This window comes from Elgaria multicarinata, chromosome 17 (genome assembly GCF_023053635.1).
Source record: "Elgaria multicarinata webbii isolate HBS135686 ecotype San Diego chromosome 17, rElgMul1.1.pri, whole genome shotgun sequence".
Classification (NCBI taxonomy): domain Eukaryota; kingdom Metazoa; phylum Chordata; class Lepidosauria; order Squamata; family Anguidae; genus Elgaria; species Elgaria multicarinata.
This window is the reverse complement of record NC_086187.1, coordinates 24,862,909-24,887,545: the sequence shown is the minus strand read 5'-3', so window position 1 is coordinate 24,887,545 and position 24,637 is coordinate 24,862,909. Positions and strand designations below refer to the sequence as shown.

General features: G+C 44.2%; 1 protein-coding gene across 1 annotated transcript in view; it reads right to left on the bottom strand.

Moving 5' to 3' along the window:
- Positions 1 to 24,637, bottom strand: part of MAD1L1 (mitotic arrest deficient 1 like 1) — a 466,163-nt gene that overhangs the window by 297,411 nt on the left and 144,115 nt on the right. The window contains exon 12 of the mRNA XM_063143631.1: positions 5,364 to 5,504. Coding sequence (XP_062999701.1) covers positions 5,364 to 5,504 — 141 coding nt within the window. The remainder of the gene's footprint in view (positions 1 to 5,363; positions 5,505 to 24,637) is intronic.

Below are 24,637 nucleotides of genomic sequence, written 5' to 3'. Positions count from 1 at the left end.
ACTGGAACACTTCTTGAAGAGGCCTTGATGTGCCATAGACACCAAGACACCGACGAACAAACTTTTTTTTTTTTAAATAGGAAAGATAGAAAACTGGAGAAACAAGAGAAAGAAGGAAAAATTGATAGATTTTTCAGCTATGGTATAACAAAAACGCACTATACCAAGAGAAGGCTCCAAACGCTGTTGACCCACAGGCGGTTGAAGAGAGCTGAGGGGATTAGGCGGGAACCCCTGAGTATGCTCAGTGGACGGTGGGGGAGGGGTTCCCGCCTAAAAGATTTTCAGCTTGACAAGTTTCCGAACCTGGCCCTGCGCAGGCGCAGAGCCCATATGTGTGATGCACAGAGACCACGAAGAAGAACCCTGGGAGGTGGTGGGCTCTCCCACACTAGAGGCCTTCAAGAGGCAGCTGGACAGCCATCTGTCAGGGATGCTTTAGGGTGGATTCCTGCATTGAGCAGGGGGTTGGACTGGATGGCCTTAGAGGCCCCTTCCAACTCTACTATTCTATGATTCTATGATCAGGAAAAACGTCCTGCCTGTTAGAACAGTACGACAATGGAACCAGTGACCTAGGGAGGTTGTGGGCTCTCCCACACTAGAGGCCTTCAAGAGGCAGCTGGACAGCCATCTGTCAGGGATGCTTTAGGGTGGATTCCTGCATTGAGCAGGGGGTTGGACTCGATGGCCTTGTAGGCCCCTTCCAGCTCTACTATTCTATGAACCCCATGGCACTGCCTGCTTCATAGCATCAGGACCTGCCTGGGCTGTAAGATGTACGTCAGAGGCCATGCTTGCTTTGCTCTTATCCTGAATCATGGAGTGGGTGAGCACAAGAGACAGGGCCTTCTCAGTGTTGGCACCAGCAGCTCTGGAATATCCCTTCTGGTGGAGATCCAGCCAGCTTCCTCGTTCTTCTTTTTTTAAAAAAAAATCTAAGCATTTTTTATTATTGTTTTAACAGGATTTTAATGCACAATTTCTGCTGTGTGTTTTTTAAAACTGTTTTATATTGATTGCTTTTTTTTTTTAAGATTGCACTGTTTTCAGTCTGGCTCTTACTATGTTATTTGGCGACGAATGTATTCTGTTTTCATTTATGTATGCCACCCTGAGTGCACTATTAGCAGAAGAGCAAGATATAAATACAGTAAACGACGAACACTAAATAATGATAATGCTAATATTTTCAAGGTCAGGCAGTGAGTGTATTACATATTTTACATTCAAAAGTGACAGATTTGGCTGAACTCAGTTGGGCAACTCATCTCAGAGGGAACGATGAGGCGATTCCTCTACTGTTTGACTGCCAGCCAGAATGTGCCTCTTCCTGCTCCCAGGACTTGCCAGCACTCCAGCCACTGGAGGGAGGGAAGGGAGCTTAAGGACTCTGCTAGCACACAGGCCTGGGCATCTGCCAGGCTACAGTTTTCCTGCATCTTCATGCCAGCAACTCACCACCACTACCATGTGCCGTACAATGGAACACGTGAAAAAGAACTGAATAACCAAAATCATATGACTTTGGAGACTGGGGAAGCAGGAAGAGAGGCTGAGAAGAAGTATAGAATTCATTGCCGCTTTACTGATACAACAAGTGCGCCATAAGGTTGCTCAAGTAGAAGGACACACTTATAAACCTGTGGTTGCTGTTCACACCGGGCATCCTAGGAGAGGCCACACACTGCATTTGAGGCTTGATTTATACCAAGATTTGCCTAGGAAGAAAAGCCAAGAGTATGTGAGAAATGCAGTGGTTGGCAGGCGGACTGCTAGCATGAGGAGGAGAAGAAGCTGTTAACTGCCCAGATAAATATTTTATCACATCCACTCATAGACTTTTAAGGCGGAATGGGGGGGGGCAGCTTAACACTTTGCAAAGGTCTATTTTATGGTGATTGTTACAAGCAACGGCAGTGCCAAGATCCCAGTACCAACAGATGTGCCACAGCTATTAGGGACTAGAAAGAGGTGAGAATACATGGTTAATGAGTTTTTGGGTCACTAGGAGAGGACCACAACCCCCACGATAATCTCTTGAGAGAACAAAACTAGGACATATGGCATTTGATGTGCGGAAACTGCCAGGCTCATAATTAACCAATTAGAGTACATGCGGAGCTCCTAGAGAGTATAAATCTTTCAGTGTAAAAAATGCCGTGGACTACTGAAGGTGTCAGTCTGCCCTGGAAATCTCTCTTCATTAATGCTTCATGCCGAGCCAAATGTGTTGTAATGAAAGGACCATTAATGGAGTTACATTTATGGCAATGTGTAACTGGCATTAACCTTCCCAACGCCTAAATTTATCCTCATCAACATGGCTCTCTCAAAACAACTCTCATAAACTTCGGTCAAGGGGTAAGCTTTGCTTGTGAAGAGTGTGCTTACACAGTGTTATGAACACAAAGATGCATCTAAACAAGCACAGGTGACTTGACTGACCATCTCAACCCCGGCTCATACATTCCTTGAGGCCAGGGCCACATTTCGTGCAATAGACAAAATCTCCATCATGCGGGTAACGGCAAGTGTGAATCAGGTGATCCGTGGGAATGTCTGATGGCATGGAGATTGAAGTTGATTTGGATCTGTCAAGAGGGAAGGATTTTGTGCCGCCATGTGAACTGTGCCAGCACCTGGGATATATATAAATGGTGGCCATGTAAACTGTCTTTGTGCTATAAAACAACTGTGGCACTACTTACTTCTTTTGCTTGCTCAAGAGAACCCGTCAAACCGCTTTAGAAGAATGTTGTCCAAATCACCTGGATGCCACAGAAGCATTTCCCAACTAGATGCCCTCAAGATGATTTGGACTACAACTCCCAACATTCCAAACCATTGGTCATCCTGGCTGGTTCTGAAGGGAGTTAGAATCCAACAACAATTGAAGGGCACCATGGTTGGGGGGGGGGGGAACGCTGATCTAAAGGATAGGTTTTTTTTGTTTTATTACAAAGGAAATTTTTAAAAAGGAATGGAACTTTTAACCATCTTGAGATTGGGTTTTGGGTTGTGAACTGATTAGTTTTTGCACAGGAGGGTGAAAAGGTCACAGGCAGATGTTCTGTACAGGAGAATTAAAATTCAGCTCAGGAATCTGTCAGTTAAGGAGGGAAATGAGCTCACAGGAGGGTCAATGGTTCATTATAGAAACCAAGCAATTAAGAGAAAATACGGACATAACCAGAATTCCACTCTCCTTCTGATTGGCTAAAGGGTTAGGAAAGCAAGTGACAATACTGTATAAAAGCAAAGCTGGAAAATAGAGTAGTTAGTCACGATAAGTATTTGCTGGGTCATGGAAACAATCTAGAATAGGTCTAGCTGGATACATTTATCTCCATTTTTATTTGATCATTTGCTTCAAACTGTTATAAAATTGGTTCTTTTTCCTCAAAGCCTTTTCTCAAAAGCTATTTTTTCTTGTTGGCTTATTAAAATGTTAAATAAAAGCTAATTTTGTTTTGGAAAAACACCACTTGAGACCTTGTTATTCACCCAGATTTCAAGTGCCGTATCACACTATCCAGTATATACTGTTAGCTGGGCCATTAATTAAATCCCAGAGGTTACAGGGCTGTTTAATGGAGACAGCCAAGGATTACAGACATCCACTTGGCCTGTATTAGCTGGCTTGCTCACCTCCCCTCTTTCTTATGGTGCAGGCCTTCACAGGAAGGAAAAACAAAACAAAACACAGGGAGCAAATTACATCTTATTTTTTATCATAATGCAAATTTAGAAAGGGGAAGGGAAGGAGGATAAAGATGTAGAAAGACAGCAATTATGTCATGAAAATTTTGCTCTAAAATAAAGTTTTGCAGAGAAATCAAAGGGCTTTACAAGGAGGTGTGAGGTCAGGTGGGCTAATTCAAAAGAGTGAATGAAGATGATTGAGAAATTATTTGTATGGCATGTCTGTTATCTATCCTATAGCACACCCTATAGGTAAATTGGAGGTTCTGAATGCTAGATTTTTGGGACAAAATTCGAGACCCCTTATTTCTCTCTCACACACATTGTGTCAGCAACTAGTAACAGCTCTTTATCATCTGGCATTGTACTGTTTAACACAAAAACATTTTTTAAAATGGTTTATTTTTTTTCTCCATTTTTTTTTCCTTTGGAGGAGGTGGACAGACTGGTAACAAAACAGGGAAGACAGAAAAATACTTTTTCTTCTATAAGCAAAAAGGTGTGAAATCTGGATGGCTATTGAGACTGAGTGAATAGAGGCATTTAAACCACCTTAATAGGAAACAGTGGGAGAACGAACTAAAAAAAATCACCCATGCATTGCAGGGGAAGACTATGTGAAGTTATTTAAGAAGGCAAACGGCAAAGCACAGCTGAAGCTGTATCTATTCATCCCCCCTGAAGACTGGGTAAAACTTTTACTAACTTGCTTCAATTCACAATACAGCCTTTAAGACCACAAAAGCACAAAAGAAGCAGGCCCGCTGATAAGACAATTTTGTACTTCTCCAATCCCTCTGCTCTCCCTCTGCTCAATCTGTTTTGGGCAGATTTCAGCTAAATCGTTTCTGTATCACCTTTAATGTCTTTAACACGTTTTATAATTTAAACATGTTAAGAATGTAAAAGCCCACAGGCCCACCTAGATTACCATCATACAGTCCCCTCCCCTCAGGAAGCCAGATTCCAGCTGGACATCAGGAAAAACTTCCTGATGGTTAGAGCAGTACGACAATGGAACCAGTTACCTAGGGAGGTTGTGAGCTCTCCTATACTTGAGGCTTTCAAGAGGCAGCTGGACAGCCATCTGTCAGGGATGCTTTAGAGTGGATTCCTGCATTGAGCAGAGAGTTGGACTCCATGGCCTTGTAGGCCCCTTCCAACTCTACTATTCTATGATTCTTTACTGTTCTCCCTCCAGCCACTGGTATTCATTGGCACAATGCTTCTCGGCATGAAGGACTCACGGTAAATAGCTACTGAGACACAAATTTGTTTACAAATTGAGAACCAAGATTTTGACTTGCTGAAGTGCAGGGCTGAACTAAAACCTGAACCCAGCACTGCAAGTCCAGGCCCAGCGCTCCATCCATTGTACCACAAGTGTCTTTTCACTAAGACGGTTCATCCCATATTTCTCCACATTCCATCTCCGTATTTCTTCTCCTCTGAATATCAAGGCAGATGCAGCCCTGAGAAGATGTCAAGAACTAGGGTTGCATTCGATTTTCCACTTAACCAAGGAGCAAACGTTAATTCTACTTAATCAAAGAACAAACCAGGTGGGGTGAGGTGGGGTGAGCCACATCTCCCCTAGCAACTGCTTCCTCTCCCTGAAAGTGATTCGCATCCCGGCGTGCCTGGTGCCTCAACATTACCTTGATTTCATTACAGTGGGCTTCGACTTTCTGCACCATTTCCAGAACCTCTCGCACACGGAAGTTGCGCTGTGGAGAATGCTCCGATGGGCCCAGCTCACTGTCGTAGGAATCCAGGATTGCTCTCATCCCATCAAGTGTCTGATGACATAGGGGAAGGAAGAAAACGAAAACATTTACCTTCTCCTTCCATACATGCAGGTTGCATGTTCCAGTTGGCATAGAAATAGCATTCTACCCCCTCTTCCCTCCTGAGAGATTAGGTAGTTTCCCCACTGTTCTTTTCTGTTTCCACACCTCTGACTCCAGTGTTGACAATTATAATTAAACAAAAATATTGAAATGGGGAAAACATTTGCTTTAAATGAAGTCTTTAGCTAGAAAGGCACGTAGCTCATAGAGGGAAATGTATGCATACTACAGCCTCTGCCATGTTATAAATGCAAAACAACAGGGGGGGAACAACTCAAACAAAAACAGCTCACTGAAGACTCTTTGGAAAGTGATTAAAGATAAAAAAACAGCAACAAGCAACTCTGGAAACAAGAGCTGAGCTGAACACTAACACAAGCTCTGGTGAGGTCGTATCTGAGCACAGGGCAAACTGTGAGCACTACATACTCACACAGATTCGATGTTTACCACATCAAAACAGCATTTAGATGAGATGGCATCCTACACAGCATACAGAGTTCAGTTTTAATAGCTTCCCCATGCACAATTTAGTAACAGCAGCTACACACACACAAATGAATAAAGAAGGATTCTTAAGGATCAAGAGCCATTTAATATTTTGCATGGGATGCTTGCAGGTTAGGGATTAAGGCAGTCCCCTGTGTGTATGCACCCACATAATAAGCATCTACAGGTATCCAATGCGCCAGAGGAGCTGCGACTGGTCACCATAGCTCCCCACCACATATGCCCGCAATGAAACAGAACGGTATAAGCACAGCATATGTGATGGCATACATGCATAAAATGTAGTCCCCTGCCAATACTGGAAATCCCTGGCTACAGCATTCCTGATAGGTGGCCATCCAGCCTCTGCATAAAAATATCTAACAAAGGAGTCTCCCAGAAGGTGGTGTTCCACTATCAAGCACCTTTGACCATCAGGAATCACTTCCTTGTGTTTAGACTAAATCCTTTTTCTTGCAATTCAATCTATGTGCCTGTCCTTCAAATATCTGGCATTAACTGGGAAAGTGGAAAATGCATAGCAAGTTCGGCAGGGAAGGGAATGAAATGCCAATTGTATTTTTTTTTGTAAAAACAAACCAACCAGGAGATTCTTGTCTACAGTGCAAGGTACATATTGTGATTAGGAGGGTGATGAAATACTTGATGTACATCTCATTATGTCCGTGAGACTTAATAGGGAGGGAAAGTCATGTTAAGCCAAGAAAGCAACCACAGTCCGGTGGAATAAAAGCAAGCATAAAAATCCCAAGGAAGCTCTTTGATGCTGTCTGCTGCATCACTGCAAGTAAAAGCAAGCTGAAGAAACCTTTGAAACCACGACAAATATTGATATGATGATGATGATGATGATGAAGAAGAAGAAGAAGAAGAAGAAGAAGAAGAAGAAGACGCTGCCACAACAACAGCTATAAAGGCTCCCTTGTGAATAATTTAATATATTTTAGTATGTTTTCCCTTCTTTAAAGTACATCCCACTCCCTCATTTTAACAACAACCCAGGGAGGGTCATGTGCTTGGAGGAAGGACATCCCCCTTCTTAGAGGGACAATTGGCCAAACTCACCTAGTTAGCTCCTTGGCTCAATGGGGAATTGAACCCACATTTCCCCATTCCTAGTCATAGAATAGAAGAGTAGAGTTGGAAGGGGCCTATAAGACCACTACTCTTCTTCTTTTTGTGAACCACCCGGAGAGCTTCAGCTATTGGGTGGTATAGAAATGCAATAAATAAATAAATAAATAAATAAATAAATAAATAAATAAATAAATAAATAAATAAATAAATAAATAAATAAATAAATAAATAAATAAATAAATAAATACTCTAACATTGGCTCCCAACTCTTTAGTCTGTGAAGCCAAGAGTCCCTGATCTAAGGGTGGCAACAGAAAGCTATAATTACAGCTACTCGGGATTAGTCTAACATGTTCGTGCCTGAGGAAAGAAATCCGAACGGCATCTCTTTCCCTGTCAATATGACGTTCTTGAGAAGAACCTGCAATGAAGGCACAGAGAAACTGAGAATTGTTCCCCGTGGGTTCCAACTCTACCGGCTGAGGGAGCCACCTCAACTTACGTTACAGCAGGCCCATCTGTATGGAGGCTCATAGGCAGCGTTTAATACGACATATAAGCAATGCGTGCTTAAGAAATCAGCATCCCTTGTCAAGACCTCTCTGATTTGGACAGTGAGAGCTTCCTCATTGTACACTGTCAAATTCCAGGAAGGGCCTTTATGATCTGAACTCTCTCTTCTCAACGATGTCCTATGAATAATTGAGATAAATCTGTCCATGTTTGCTAACTTAACAGTACCGAAACGCTTCTCTGGCAAGCGTCCCCTTAGGGGACGAAGCCAGTCAGGAGGAGTTATCAATGTATTTTGCCCATGTAAGACAGGATCTCAAAAGAGGTTGTCACCCCCCCCCATACCGCCCCACCCTTAATGAAAAGAGTTGCACTTCAAAAATAGCACTTGTAAGACTAACGCATCGATACCACTGGCACACCTGGATTCTGAGGCTGCCTCTGACACGGCTGTCGAACCGTCAAACACTTAATAACCTAGGAGGGCTGAGGAAGAGTATATAAACTCAAGGTGGTGTGAAAATGAAGGTGAGAATACCTGCTGGAAATGCTGAGGAACTGTTCAGAACACTCGTGGTACTGAAAGGTCAGACAGGAAAGGCTGGCGACGGCTCATCAGGTGAAACCAAAAGAGAGCTTTAGGCTACAGAAATTGAGTTAATGAAGGAGAACAGGGAAGGCGACTGCCGTCACACTGGACCAGAAGAACCGGCATCACCAACTACTCCTTTTGACTCAAAGCATTTATACAAATGAAGGGATGAAGGGGACAGACAGGTCAACATAGACTGCCTAATGTGGGCACCTCACACCTCCTAGCCCCTTCTCTGCCTAAAAGCACTTTAACCTCGAGCTTGCAGGCTTCAAAGGTATTTCCAGAAGGTATATTTTCTCTTGTGACGAACAATAAATATAGTGCCATCTGAAATAAAATTTGCCTTGACAGCCCCTTTACTGACATCTGGGAGAATTGACAAGTATTTACTGTAAGCTACCAAACAGATAAAAGGGCTATGCATCAGCCACTGTGTAAGGCTTCTTTGCAGCCTTCACATCTGACAAACATACAGGTGGATCAAGCTTTATGAGTGCACCACCATGCCAGCCAGTACAGCAGCCTCACAAAATCCAACCAACCCTCTCAATATAGCAATCCAAAAATTGCTTCTCTGGGTGTCTCTCTGCAACTACTCGGAGCAAAATTGGGTTCGAGAGAAAGCTGGCCCATGTAAGGATACCGAATTGCTACCATTAACCAGAAGGTGACACCCTAAACAGAGCACAGAGCAAACCGTATCGGGCAAACGAATCTGTGAGAGAGTTAGATTAGCTAAAAGCACCAGCTGAGCCATCTCTCAAAGCAACCTCTTCAAGACAGAACCTCTTTCAGCACTTCATTCGTCTAGGGCCCACCTGCGAAGCAGCCAGGAAGAAGAAATATTATTATTATTATTATTATTATTATTATTATTATTATTATTATTATTATTTCTTACCCGCCTCTCCCTTTGGATCAAGGCAGGGAACAACATTAGTACAACAATCAACACATCTTAAAAATCCTTGATTTCACATTCATCTGGGTAGGCCTGCCAGAAAAGGCTAGTCTTCAAAGCTGCCTTAAAATCACAGAGAGAGTTAATTTTACGAATCTCCTCCGGCAGGCCGTTCCACAATCCAGGAGCGAGAGAAGAAAAGGTCCTCTGGGAAACTGATGTCAGCCTAGTTTTGGCTGACTGAAGCTCCCCAGAGGACCTGAGTGTGGGAGAAGGCGATCCCACAGGTAACCTGGACCCAAACCATATAGGGCTTTAAAGGGAATGACCAACACTTTACCCTTTGCCCAGAAACTAATTGTGACGGTACAGTTAGTAATAATCAGGAATGTGGAGCCACTGGGGTGTGGTGAATAGGAGTGGCATGTTTGGATGAAGCAGGACACGTTTTCCTTTGGCTTCATGGTCCCCCTTCACTGAAGGCTTTCACCTCTCTGTTGCCATTGCCACAAGTTGCAGGCAGCCTGCATGTTTTGGACCCCTCAAGTTTGGGGGTGGGAAAGACTGCTCCCTCTCCTTCTGAAAATCTAGTATATTACTGCATACTTTGGATTTCTCCTATATGTAACAACCCGCAGGTGGCCGGGCTTTTTGGACCTAGCACGCCCCTATGTGGAGGATTCACTGTACCTCAAGTCACCTACTTATGTTTTCTATGGAAAGGATGACTAATAAATTATAAATATAAACCACTGTTACTAAACTCCTCTTCTCAGTTCTTATTTCTATACTATACTAGCATTTTCTAGGGAGTTCTGCCATGCCTCATCACTAGAAAACGCAATGTATTTCCGGGATAAACAGAGTTGATGCTTTGAGGAGAAACACCATAGCACTGAAAATAAAAATGCATAGACGGATATAAGTTCGATATCTCTGTATGCAGCCACCTAGTCATCCCTTATATATTGTCCCCGTTGCTGGGTTTACATTTCAACCCTTCAAAGGTGTGTGCTATTTGACAGCAAGTTTCTAATTAGTTCTAACACACACAAACAAAATCAATGCGGACAAAATTAAAGTTACAAATCTAACTAAAGTCAATCAGATACCGAGGGGAAACTTGTTCCTGGGGTAAAGTTTATCTAGTGTCATAATTTTATTGAAATCCTATATCTTCCTATTGACTTTTATCGTTCCAAGCTAGATGCTAGAGTTATCATTATTAGAGTCCCAATGTTGCTTGCAGGGCCAAGGAGGGACTTTTCCTTTTATAAACAAGCTGTAATTGTCTACTTTATTGATCAATAAATCTCTAAACTGACTCATTTCACCACAGTTCTATTATATTATGTCTTCTGCACCATTTTCCATGTGAAAATATAGTGTTTTCCTCCTTTCTTTCTTTCTTTCTTTCTTTTTAAAAGAGAGAGATTGTTTTGTCATTAACGGTAAGAAAGAAGGAACTACGCTGGTCGGCTTTCATAATGACTTTTTAATGACAAATTCTAGTCACAGTTAAATCTGCTTTATTTCCACATGAGTGAACTTCAACTATTAATCCCAAAACAAACTCACAGCTCACTCGCTCTCCAGCACAGGCAGAAGCCTAAAGCACCGCTTTGGAAGGTACGATTGTGACAATACTTTCCACCCGGTGCCTGTTCCACAGTGTGGAAGCAGTCCCATTCCTAGCATTAAACTTGCATTTTGCTTAATTAGCAATGATTTAAGGAGAATATTAATAGACTGTTTCATTAGTAGGAAATCAAGGAAGTATTTTTCTACCCCATCTCCCCCCTTCAGATTACCAAGTCCAATTAGCCAAAACAAGAGATATTTTCAACAAGCAAACTGAAGTGCCTAGATTCAAAGTTTAATTTGTAAAACTATTCAAAATAGCAAAAAGGAAGAATGTTATTTAACTTCATCTGTACTCTGTCTCAAAAAGTGCCCAAAGTGGCTAATAGAAACTGATGTAGATTGCAGAAGACAATACAAGAAAAGGAGGTTTACTCCAGGATTTCTGTTGCGGTCCAGAACGGAGGTTCCCAAACTGTGGTTCACATATCCCTGCTAGTCCAGAAGCTCCATTCAGGTGGTCCATAGAAATGTTGCAGAACAGCCAAGGGTCTCTTTACTTGGCCATGCACTTGGATTTATTTTTTTCTGATGGCAAAGACCAAGACCACTTTGACCAGGACCAGATTATCGGATAGGCGAACAAGCATCTGGCCTTGGGCTCATGAGTCCAAGAATCAATTTCAGGTTTGGGAATGTGAAGATGTGGGCAAGAGACCAAATGCTCTCTCGACCCTTGCCCTTCTTGGCTTATTCGAGCTAGCTGTGGGGGACTGACCAGATGGATCAGGGGAATGGAGAATGCATCCCTGCGTGATGGGGTGTACCCTACTTAAGCATCTTAAGTAAGGTGATTAAGAGACTGGTGGCATCTCAGCTGCAGGCACTCTGGAGTGAAACTGATTGTCTATATCCAGTCCAAACTGGATTCAGGGCTGGTTATAGGACAGTATTGTTAGAAAACATGTTCTTTCTCCTGTGGGCGAAGCCGAATGAAGCCCCAAGAAATCAGCCAGCAGGCAAAAGTGGAGGCAAAACAAATAGATTTATTGATTAACTGCTTGCAAGTCAGGGTGAGGAAGCGTATAGCAGACCGGACAAAAGGTGTAGGGTGCGGTCACCTTTTATACCTCGGAGTAAACAAAACTCTGGTGGTCAGCATTCTCTTCCTTTACACTGCGCATGTACCTCTGTTATCTAGCTCAATATGTTTCTTTTTCCTCTACATGCCTTGCTATGCTGCTGACTCGTCCTTTCTCTGAAGAACAATGGCTCTATTCTATTCTATTCTATTCTATGTGTGTTTGTTTCCCTGCTACGTGCCCTCCTCGCTTACAGCTAATGGCGTTACTCTGGCACTTACAGTATTGGCCTTGGTCACCCTGATGGATGACCTTCTTTGGGAGAGGGACAGGGGGAATGTGACCCTGTTACATCTTGATCTCTCAGCAGCTTTTGATACCATTGACCACAATAACTTCCCGTGCTGTCTCCATGAGTGGGGAGTTGGAGGCAGTGTTCTACAGTGGTTCCACTCATAGTTGGACTTGGTTCCAGAGAATAGCATTGGGTGACTGCACCTCATCCCCATGGCAGCTGAACTGTAGGGTGCCACAGGGCACCATCCTGCCCCAAATGTTATTTAATATCTATATGAAGCCATTGGAAGCGGTCATCAGGAGATTTGGAGTGAAGTGTCACTAGAATGCTGATGACACCCAGCTCTATTTCTCTGTGATATCAGAATCGGGAGAGATCAGGATATCTACAGCATATGCAACTTATCACGCAAACAAGAATGCAAGTAAGATTTACACTGTTTCGTATTATATTATGCAGACTTTAAAAACGTACACTCCCTCTATCTAGATTCAGGGCATGTCTACACCAGCTCTACATCCCGGGATCATCCCGGGATCGTTCCTGTGCATCCAAATGCCACACAGGGGATCCCAGGAGCAGGCAGGGACAATCCTTCCATTTGCCTGGGATAACCCTTAGGTGTAGAAAGGGCCCCTGTCTCTGAATAAACAGCTAACTTCAACCATTTGTTAGAAGCAGGCATCCCCAATAAGCTGTCGTTCTCCTCAGGCCTCCTTCAAGAATCTTTTCCCATTCCTTCGCCCTACAGTATAGCTGAAGAGGCACCAGCACTATGCATCTCATTAGGAAAATCAATAATGAATGCTAGCAATTGCCTTCAAGCAAGAAAGAAAGGCAAAAGCATGAAACTCAACTGCTCTGGGCCCCGACGTTGCATTCTTCAAAAGGCCTTCCACATATAATCAAAAATAGGTTCGCCAGCTTCATATTTGCTGCCGGGGCTTCAACAAAGAGCAGAGACCTGTCAGTACATAGAATATCTGTGGGCCTTTCCAGACAAAATACACACAATGCAAAGTTGCAATTCAATGGTTGCAGGAGTTCTAAAATTATTCATTCAAGGTCCTCAGCACTCAAAACTCAAATACTTTGTCACCAGGCAAATGAGTGAGAAAGGGAGGTACCCCCTTACATGGTTATGTGAGTCAGCAATCTATTTAAAGATTTTGTTTAAAGTGAAACAAAAGGCAGCTACTCAAATTAATCCCAGACAGTAGCTTAAAGAAATGCAGGTTGCTTACCTGTAACTGTAGTTCTTCGAGTGGTCATCTATGCATTCACACATATGGGCTTTGCGCCTGCGCAGAGACCAGACCGGAACCTACTATAGCTGAGTGGAACGTTTTTGGCGGGAACCCCTCCCCCCATGCTACCGCGCATGTCCATGGGGTTCCCGCCCTTACCTCAGTTTACAGGAGTCCGACGTTGTGCCCCCATAAACATGAGTGTAAATAAAGTAAAGTACATTCCACAATAAAACAGTGTCATTTATAAGTCTCGCACCACCAAGTGGGGATGGTGGGTGGGTTGTGTGAATGCATAGATGACCACTCGAAGAACTACAGTTACAGGTAAGCAACCTGCATTTCTTCTTCGTGGTCTCTATGCATCACACATATGGGCGAGTAGCAAGCTGACATACCTTTGGAGGTGGGTTGGTGCATCATCTGAAGATCTCCGAAAGCACTGTCCTCCCAAATGAGCAGTCCTGCCTCGCACGGGTGTCCAAACTGTAGTGCTTGACAAACGTGGATGGAGTGGACCACGTTGCGGCTCTACAGACTTCAGTCAGTGGAACACCTCTGGTGAAAGCCACCGATGTTGAAACAGCTCTGGTGGAATGAGCTGTCACAGGTTTCACTAACTCTAATTTAGAGATAGAGTAGGCCAATTCAATCGTCTCCACTATCCAGCGTGACAACCGCTGGCAAGAGACAGGGAGTCCCTTAGAAGGCTCACCATAACAAATAAACAATTGCTTTGTTTTTCTAAATGTCTCTGTCCTGTCTTTGTAAAAAGCAAGAGCCCTTCTTACATCGAGAGTGTGCAAGGAAGACTCAAGAGGTGTAGTTGGATTAGGGAAGAAGGCAGGCAAAGTAATATGCTGGGACAGATGAAAAGTAGACACTACCTTAGGTAGGAAGGCTGGATCTGTGCGTAGCACAACCTTATCCTTATGAAAGATAGTGTACGGGACATCTATCCTAAGAGCTGTAAGCTCACTTGCCCGTCTTGCCGATGTAATGGCTACTAGAAAGACAGTCTTTAAAGTAAGTAGCCTAAGGTCTGTCGACGCCATAGGCTCGAAGGGTTTGCGTGTCAGTGCTTGCAGCACAACTGACAGGCTCCATGGTGGCACGATACTCTTCACAGTCGGTATCGTGTTCTTCAGACCTTTCAGAAATTTCTTGGTTGTTGGATGGGTAAAAGGTGTAAACCCATCTATACCTTGGTGAAAAGATGTAATCGCAGCAAGGTGAACCCTGATGGATGCGAGCTTAAGTCCTTGCTGGAAGAGTGTCAATAAATAATTGAGGATGAAAGACAAATGGCAAGATTCTGGTATTTGACCATCTTTTGAAGCAAAGTTCTGAAATCTTTGCCACTTTGCCGCATAAGCCTTTCTTGTGGAAGGCTTTAGTGCTGCTAATATAATGTGGTCCACAGTCAAAACTCTGATCCCAGAGGAGGAGTGGCTGTTATCCTCCAAGCAGTCAACTTGAGGGTCGACAGATCTGCGTGTCGAACCTTGCCCTGGTGTCGAGACAGGAGCTTCGGTGTCGACGGGAGCCTGATGTAATTCCCCTTCGATAACCGAAGAGCGTGAGAGAACCACGTCTGTCGAGGCCACCACGGCGTGATCAGGATGCAGTTGGAGTTGTCCCTCTGGATCTTGGCTAGCACCCTTGTCAATAGTGGGAAGGGAGGAAACATGTACAGGAGATTTCTTCTCCAAGTCCTTGTGAAGGCGTCTCCTAGAGAGTGCTTTCCTCTTCCTGCCCTGCTGCAATACTTGGCGCAAATTGCGTTGTCTTCGGTAGCGAAGACATCGACAGAAGGGTGGCCCCAGTATAGAAAAAGGCTTTCCCGCACCTCGGCGTCGAGTTCCCACTCGTGGTCGACAGGGAAGGACCTGCTGAGGGAGTCCGCAATAACGTTGTCCTTGCCGGCTACATGGATCGCCGTCAGGTAAGTCCTTCTCTTTATGCACCAGTTCCATATCCTGAGTGCAGACCGGTTCAGAGGGTGTGATCTTGTTCCACCCTGCCTGTTGATGTATGCCACCACGGTAGTATTGTCCGTCGCGATCAAGACATTCTTGCCCTCGATCAACTGTGCAAATGCTCTTATTGCATTTTCTACAGCTATGAGTTCGAGGTGATTGATGTGCTGTTCTCTCTGGGATCGAGGCCAACGACCTTGAGCAGTAAGGGAGTTGCAATGAGCTCCCCATCCTTCTAAGGATGCATCCGTCGTGATCGTTACCGAAGGCACCTGTTGTTGGAATGGAACGCCTTCGAGAAGAGTCGACATCGAGAACCACCATTTCAGCGATGCCCTGACTTGCTTCGGTAACGAAAGGTAAGTTCGTCGAGCATTGAGCCTGAGATCGAAAGTTCTTAAAAACCAGGCCTGCAATACCCTCATTCTGAGTCTTGCAAACCTGATGACTGCCGTAGTGGCTGCCATCAGGCCTAATAGTCTCTGAACTGTCCAAGCCGATACCTTCCGCCGGCTCTCGATGTCGATGGCTAACTGCTGCAAAGTGTTCGCCCTGGTTGAAGGTAAGTATGCTCTTCCGTCTCGAGAGGATAGGGTTACTCCTATGAAGTCCAACCTCTGCTGTGGGGTCAAAATGGACTTTTCGTGGTTCACCCAAAGCCCCAACGAGTCCAATAGGTTGAGGGTGGTTAGTATATCCGACTGGAGCGCCTCGCTGTTGTCTGCTACGAGGAGCCAATCGTCCAGGTATGGATAAACGTAAATGCCTTTCTGCCTTAGGTGGGCGCATACTACCGCCATGACTTTGGTGAAGACCCTCGGCGCCGTGGCCAACCCGAACGGAAGAACGGTGAATTGGTACTGGGATGTACCGATCGAAAACCGAAGGTAAGCTTGATGCGACTTCCTGATGGAGATATGGAAGTACGCATCCTTCAGATCCACCACTGCGAACCAAACGCCTTTTTGTAGAAGCTGTAGAATCGAAGCGACCGTTGTCATACGGAACTTCCTCGGGGTGATGAACTTGTTCAGTTGTCTTAAGTCCATGATCGGTCGAAGACCTCCATCTTTTTTCGGGACCGTGAAGTAACGAGAGAAAAATCCTTGATTGAGTTCCTTTGCGGGTACAGGAGAGATGGCTCCCTTCGATAGCAAGGTCTGTACCTCGAGCAGCAGAGGAGAGGATGGAGTCGTTACTTTCACGCCGGAAAAAGGAGGAAGGGCATCGAGCTCGATGGCATAGCCCGAGTTGATGATAGTGAGCACCCAGGAGTCTGTTGTAATTGACTCCCATAGATGGTAACGGGGTGCTAGGCGGTTCGCAAAAGGGGGTGGATCTGGGGCCGAAGAGTCAAACACGCTGCTTTTTAGAAAAGTCAGGTTGCCTCTTGTCTTGTTGATATCGGCCCTGGTATGGCCTCTTCCTTTGCAACTGCTGTTGCTGCTGCCGAGGTTGAGGCTGGTACTGAGGCCGGTATTGCTGGTGCTGTTGCAATGACGGTCTCATCCATCTCTTTGGCTTGTACTGAGGTGGAGGAGCAGTGAATCCCATCTTTTTAGCCGTTGTTCTGGCTTTGTAGATGGAATCCAGTGTTTCATCGGTGTTAGAATGAAAAAGTCCCTCGCCATCGAATGGCATACTTTCTATCCTCCACTTGGTCTCATGGCTCAGATTAGCCGATCTGAGCCACGCGTGTCTCCTTAGAGATATTGCGCCCATCATGGACTTCGAATGGCAGTCCACTTGGTGTCGAGCCGTGGATAACTGCTGCCTGGCGATGGCTGAAGCCTCATTTTGAAATACCCTCGCCAGTTCCTTCTTGTCCTCCGGAAGGTGTTCGCATAATGAACCCATCTTTTCCCATAAGAAAAGCTGGTACCTCGCCATCGTTGCTTCGTATGATGACGCTCTAATGCCTAGGGAAGAAGAGGAATAAATCCTTCTGCCAGTCTGGTCTAATTTCCTCCCTTCCCTATCCACCGGCGCCGAATGTGCCTTTTGAGATTGTCCTTGGGCTGACTCAACCACTATGGAGTTAGGCTTTGGATGTTGAACCAAAAATTTTGCGCCTTCCTCCTGGACTCGATAAAGAGTCTCTAATCTCTTAGATGTAGCCTGAGTCACAGCAGGTGTCTTCCAAGACTCTTGGGCAGTTTGCTTTAATGCATGTGGAATGGGGATAGCCAGTCTTTGATTGGTAGTAGTTTGGAACACATCATAAATGGGATCCACAACCGATTCATCCGTTTGATGGATATCTAGTCCTAATGCCTGTGACATCCTAAGCATATGGTCAGAGAACCTGACCATATCGTCCGACGGAGAGGAAGGGTCGTTCTCGTGAACCTCATCCTCCGGCGAGGGCATCGTTGGAGTTGCAGACACCCTCGATTCCGAGTCTGACGGGTAGTCTTGCTCAGGAGAAGACACCGTAACCACTTGTAACTGAAGTTGGTCTGTTGGTACCGTGGGAACTGCCTCGGTCGATGCCGAAGGTTGCATACGGTGTCGAGGAGTAGACACCCTCGATGTCTGATGGTCAGGCGATGCAGGTAATGGCAATCGGCACATCCTTGTCATAGGTGGTGGTTGCACATAGTAACCTTCCCGGGGACTCTGTCGATCCGGAAAGTAGCGCTGGGGACGATATCGGTCCCATTCATAATCTTCATATCTTGGCTGAGGATCGGAGTATCTAGAAGCTCCGTCCCATTCACGACGAGGTGTAAGTCTTGGAGATGGTTGTAGTGGGATTAATCCCTGCAACGTTTGAGGCCTTGTAGGCTGTTGGAAAGAAGCCGCTGACGCGGAATCTCTTAGTTCGCCCTCCGAAAGGCTGAGTGGGCGTGTCGGTACCGTGGCCATCGGTACCGACTGAGATCTCGATGCCGAGGGAGGCCTCGACATCGACGCGGTCGGAGCAATGGGAGGCGTGGAATGACTCCTAACCGGCTCCGCCGCTCGAGGTGACGCTAAGGTGGATTTTTCAGCGTCCCTCTTTTTCTTCTTCTTCTTCTTCTTCTCCAGCTCCGAAGAAGGTTTAGGAGTTCTGGCTTTCTTTGAAATCCTCTTAGCCATAGAACTCGTCAAAGACCGGCCAGGCGTGAGGGGTATCTGTGCCCTATGAGCTCTGGCTTGCACCTCAGTGCCGCGGTCTGCTGGTTTGTCGATAACGGGCTTACGGATTGCCGTCTTTTCAGTAACGGACTTACCAACTGCCGTTTTTTCCATACTGGGAGTCTCAGTAGCCTTGAGAGCTTTTTCCCACAATATAGAGCGAAGTCTATCGGCTCTATGTTTCCTAGTTTGTTTCGTAAACGACATACAGTGGTGGCAGGCCTCCACAACGTGTCCTTCTCCCAAACAAACGAGACAAAGAGAGTGTCCGTCCGTCGGCGGAAGTTTCGCCCCACACCTTACACACTTCCTAAATGGGGCTTTCGTTGCCATACGGGCCTCAGGCGACCGAAGTCGCTGAGGGAAAAACTATCTACAATTAAATTTTTTTTTTTTTTTTTATATATATAGATAAGAAAGAAATAAGAAGAATTAGGAAAGATTGAAGAATGAACAGGTTTAAGAAAAGATTAAGTAAGTTAACTAGAAAAACGCTAGAGGTTCGGTTAAACTGGTCTATGCACAACGGCGGACGACGAAGAACTGAGGTAAGGGCGGGAACCCCATGGACATGCGCGGTAGCATGGGGGGAGGGGTTCCCGCCAAAAACGTTCCACTCAGCTATAGTAGGTTCCGGTCTGGTCTCTGCGCAGGCGCAAAGCCCATATGTGTGATGCATAGAGACCACGAAGAAGAACTTGGCACACCTCTGCATGGCTCTATGTTCAACCATTAGGAATTCAACTCTTGTTCCACAGTCATATCTCCCAGGATATAGAATGGCCAAGGGTATATCAAATCTACATAAGCCCTATTCAGGCATTCAAAGAGAACACGTGAACAGATTGTGGGGCGGCACAGATAGAGACATGTACAAAGACCTGTAGTGGAATTCTAAGTACATTCAGGTGAATGTGCTTAGAATCCTCCCAGAGACCGGGAAGCCTTGCATATAGCTTACATCTTTGAACACCTGAATAGGGCTATAGAATTCTATGTAGATATTCCCTCTCTGTTGCAGACAGTATGACAGAGCCTCCCCCTCTATAGAGCTCCAAAGCAGTCAGAACAACCAGGTGTTCTTTCACATTTCAACTCAAATAACAGTGGAAAAGAGGGCAACCCTGCAGCCCCTGGGGGTAGGCCCCTTGCCGGTTGTGTATTCAGATCCTGCCTGAAAAGGTAAACACACAATGAAACATTCATTGTGACCAACTCCACCTCCTAATTTACTAGCTGAAGATGTTTAGCAAACAAATGCTTTGAGATGGCATGAAATTGGAGCCCATCAGCTGTGTTCTAAGCACTGGGATTTCTGCTACTCAGGACCAACTTTGGCATCATCCAACAGTATGAGTAGAAAGGAAGAGCACTCTTGCTCTCCAAGTTGGCAAAATCTCATCACTTATCCCCTAATAAGAACCAGAAATTAAAGCAGTGAACTCAGGCTTGCAGCTTTGCCCTAGACGGCAAATGAGGCGGAAACATAACGCTTTTCTGACCCTGCTCGTTTGCAACTTGGGCTACATGGGGATGAAAATGGAGATCATTACAATCTGTGTGCCCTGTAGGTTCTCAGTCAGTTCCTCTGACACCCCCGTTTCCCTTCAGAAGCTTCCATCTGGAAGCAGCCCAAGAAGATAAAACCAGGTAAGCACTGCTCAGTGGTTTAGGGTGGTCATTTTCCAATACAACTTCATTTCAAAGTGACACAGGCATTTTGAAAGTCAATTGCTAACACTGAGTCACACAAAGACCTCCATAATCGGATTCCCTTAGCACCCACCTTAATAGGTTAATAAAACGTGGAGAGTCAGTACTTGACTCTGTTGATGCTAACATTACAAACAAACCAAAATGAGTTTAGACAAAATGGAGGTGGAAATTAGGACAAATTTAAGCCTACTCAAATAATAACATTTGCTTCATATCTGATCAATATTTTACTGCCCAACATTGGTATTTATTTCAATACCTTTTGGTTCAGAGCAAGCTAGAATATCATGGAACATATTTTAACACATACCAGCACAAACCCCAACTTATTCCTTGACTTGTGTAGCCAACAGCATTACTATAGTTATTTTGAGATATAAAAGGAAGTAACTAGAGCAAATCCTCTTGAAAAACACTGTTCGTTTTTGCAAGTTGTCAATATATCTAAGTGTGTGTCCCTATACCTTGCAAAGAATGTCCTTCACACACATACACAGCTGCAACCCTACCTAAATTGTTAGAGGCTTTGCTATCAAATGAATAAATATATTACATCACAGGGAAGGAAGTAGTCCATAAGGTATGCAGAGTTCAAGCTTGACACTTTGATCTATCCCCAGTGCTACCAAAAATATCACAACAGGAGAACTAGTGGGCCACTTTAAACTGTTATAAAAAGCAAAATAATAAACAGAATGATATAAATACATTTGCATTTGGTGAAAAAGGGTCATTATTAACGAAGTCCTTTCTGTCCCAATTGCAGAGCAGACGATAAGAAGACTGCCAAAAAAATAACAACAACAACAACATATTTTTAAAAAGGAGCTTCACACTCTGAAGCTTTCTTTTCCCTGGCTGTGAAATGTGGATGCACATCACAGAACCCAAGACATAACCAGAACTCATGCAATGCCATGTGAAAACAGAGAGCTTGCCTGTGGCAAAACATCTGCTTCACAGCCACATGTGGATAAATAAACAGGTTCTAAATTAACTATCAAGACTTTCAGAGTTTATTTCCCAAACAAGAATTACAGAGAAATAATGTGCGATTTAAGAACATAAGAAGAGCCATGCTGGATCAGACAGAGGGTCCATCTAGTCCAGCATTCTGTTTACACAGTGGCCACAGGAAACCCACAGGACATGAGTGCAATAGCTTTCTCCCACCCTTGTTCCCCAGCAACTAGGGTAGAAAGGCATACTTCCTCTGATACTAAAGCTAACACGGTAGCCACTGATAGCCCTATCTTCCATGAATTTGTCCAGTCCCCTTCTAAAACCATCCAAATTGGTAGCCATCACTACATTTTGTCATAGTGAATTTTAACTATGCACTCTGTGAAGAAGTCCTTCCTTTTATATGTCCTGAATGTCCCACCAATCAGCTTCATCGGATGATCCCAGGTTCGAGTATTTGAGAGAGGAAAAGATGTCTTCCTATCCACTTTCTCCACAACATACATAATTTTGCACTCCTCTGTCACATCTCCCCTCACCTGACTTTTTTCTAAGCTAAACAATCCCAGATGTTGTAAGCTCCAGCCCTCTTATCAATTTAGTTGCTCTTTTCTGCATTCCACCCCCCCCCAATTCTACAATATCCTTTTTTAGGTGTGGCGACCAGAACTGTACACAGTATTCTAACTGTGGTTACACCATAGATTTATGTAAGGAGAGTATTATCTTGACAGTTTTACCCTTACACGGCTTGGGACCACAATACCTGATGGAACGCCTCTCCCGACATGAATATACCAGGTCACTACGTTCAACATCTAAAGTCCTCCTCCAGGTGCCTACTCCAAGAGAGGCTCGGAGTGTGGCAACGAGGGACAGGGCCTTTTCGGTGGTGGCCCCCAGACTATGGAATGATCTCCCTGACAAGGCTTGCCTGGCGCCAACACTGCTATCTTTCCGGCACCAGGTTAAGACTTTCCTCTTTGCCCAGGCATATGGCGGCACATCTTAATCACCCACATGTTTAGTTTTTTTTAACATTTTTTAATGCTTTATGTGTGTATGTTCTGTGTTTTAGAATTTTAAATTTTGTATACTCATTTTTATCTTAATTTTAGAATTTCTGTAAACCGCCCAGAGAGCCCTGGCTATGGGGGCGGTATATAAGTGTAATAAATAAATAAATAAATATTCAATTCTTTTCCTAAGTATGGAACTTGCCTTTTTTACAGCAGCTGCACACTGGGTCGACATCTTCACTGAGCTGTCCACCACAACCATCAATTTCTTAGTCAGTCACTGTTATTTATTTATTTATTTAATAGCCAGAACTCTCTGGGCGGTTTACAGAAATTCTAAAATTGAGATTAAAACACGTATACAAAATTTAAAATTTTAAAACACAGAACATACACACATAAAGCATTAAAAACCCGTTAAAAAAAATAAACATGTGAGTGATTAAGATGTGCTGCCATATGCCTGGGCAAAGAGGAAAGTCTTAACCTGGCGCCGGAAAGATAGCAGCGTTGGCGCCCAGGAATCTGTTATCTCAGATTCCATCAGTTTACACTTGAAGATGGGATTTTTTTGCCCCAACGTGCATCGCTTTACACTTGCTACGCTGAACTGCAGTTGCAATTTTGATGCCCATTCTCCCAGTTTTAGTGATATCCTTTTGGAGCTCCTCACAATCTTGTTTTGTTTTAACCGCCCTAAATAATTTGGTATCACTGACGAACTTGGCCACTTCACTGCTCACTCCTAATTCCAGATCATTTTTGAATAGACTGAAAAGCATCGTCCCCTACACATATCCTTATGGGAACCGAATATTTACATCCCTTTATTGGGGGAATTTACCATTTACTCTTTCTCTCTGCTTCCTGTTCTTTAACCAGTTATTGATCCATAAGAAGACCTCTCCTCTTATTTCATGATTGCGAAGTTTGCTCAGGAATCTTTGGTGAGGGCCTTTGTCAAAAGGCGTTTGAAAGTCCAAGTAAACAATATCTACCGGATTTAGCAGCCTTTTTGTCTTTGTACCCGGCAAACCAAAAAGTGACAATTATTCAACAGAAGCATCAAGAGACCAATCCTTCCCTCCTCTTGCTGTATTGCTATATTTAACTGAAGGCTATCCGGTCCTGTTATTTGACAAGAACATGCTGGCCCCATTCCCCTTGTACCATGCATCCATTTGCACTTCTATAACAAACTCCAGTAAGAGGGAAGAAGGATCAACAGTAAGAGACGTAGAGAGAGATACGCACACCTGGCTCAGGCTTCATCGCATTTACTCCAGAGAAATCCTCTTGACTTCCACTGACTACTCCTTTGCAATTTTAAAATGGGAGCTGCTCTGAATAAAGTAGCCCATCGCTGGCCAAACATTGAGGGCTCTGACAGCAACATTTAGAGTAGTATTGATCCTACTTTTCCCAGGCTCAGCAGGATAGACAAGAAAGCTCTTAGGATCTGTCAGATGCATTTATTAGTCATGTAGCACACGAATGGCACAAATCCAAGGAGGCAGTGAGGGTGGGGAGGGGGGACTGGTGTGGGGCTGAAGATAAACACCATGTATATTCTGAAACCCAGGGGTACCAGAACGTTTCCACTGAAATATAATGGATGTGAACACCTGAACACCTTTGCCGCCTTGAGGCCCAGCATTGGACAAAAGGCGGGATATAAATAAATATAATCATATAATGATATTAACTTTCATGGGACTTTCTAGGGAACCAAGCATGGCTGAAATTCCAGCCCAGGTTTACAGAGTTCCCCCAAAAAAGGGGGAGTAAAGGCAAGGGTTATAAGGAGGCATGTTCTAAATGAACTTTAGGATTCAATCCAATGAACTTTACCAGTACATTTTGACCTCCTTTGGTCCTGGAGCAAGCGAGCCAGACCCCATCAGCAAAGACAGATGGTTTCCAAAGTAGAGGGTGGATGTCCGTAATTTCTTTACTCCTTCAGTGCAATGCTGTCTCCGTGTATGCACACGCATGCACATGAAAACACTCCTGCATTTACCCAAACAGTACTGCTTTCTTCCCTTGGGGGTTATTCAAGAAAACATTTTGACTGCTTTATAGGACATCTTTGCTTTACAGTACATTTTGACTGCTTTATAGGATTGATAAGACATTTTTTAAAAAATTGAAAATGTAAGTTTGATTCATTATTTAACAATATTTATGACTCGCTTATATTAAAGACATTTCTAAGTGATTTACAGCAACAGGTCTTCGTGCAGAGGACAAGATTACTATCCTGATTAAGAGTCTGTTTTTATTAAATCGCGTGTGTGTGTGACCCAGAGGTTCTTTCCAACGTATGTCGAAGGCCCACTGCAAACCACACTGAAATCCAACAGTACACTTTTCAAAATGTCACCAAAACAAGAGGAAAGCCAGACTTATCCACAGCACAACTACAGGGCATAAACTACAAGCAATGTTACAAAACGGAGTTGAGTGGGGGATTGTTGAGTC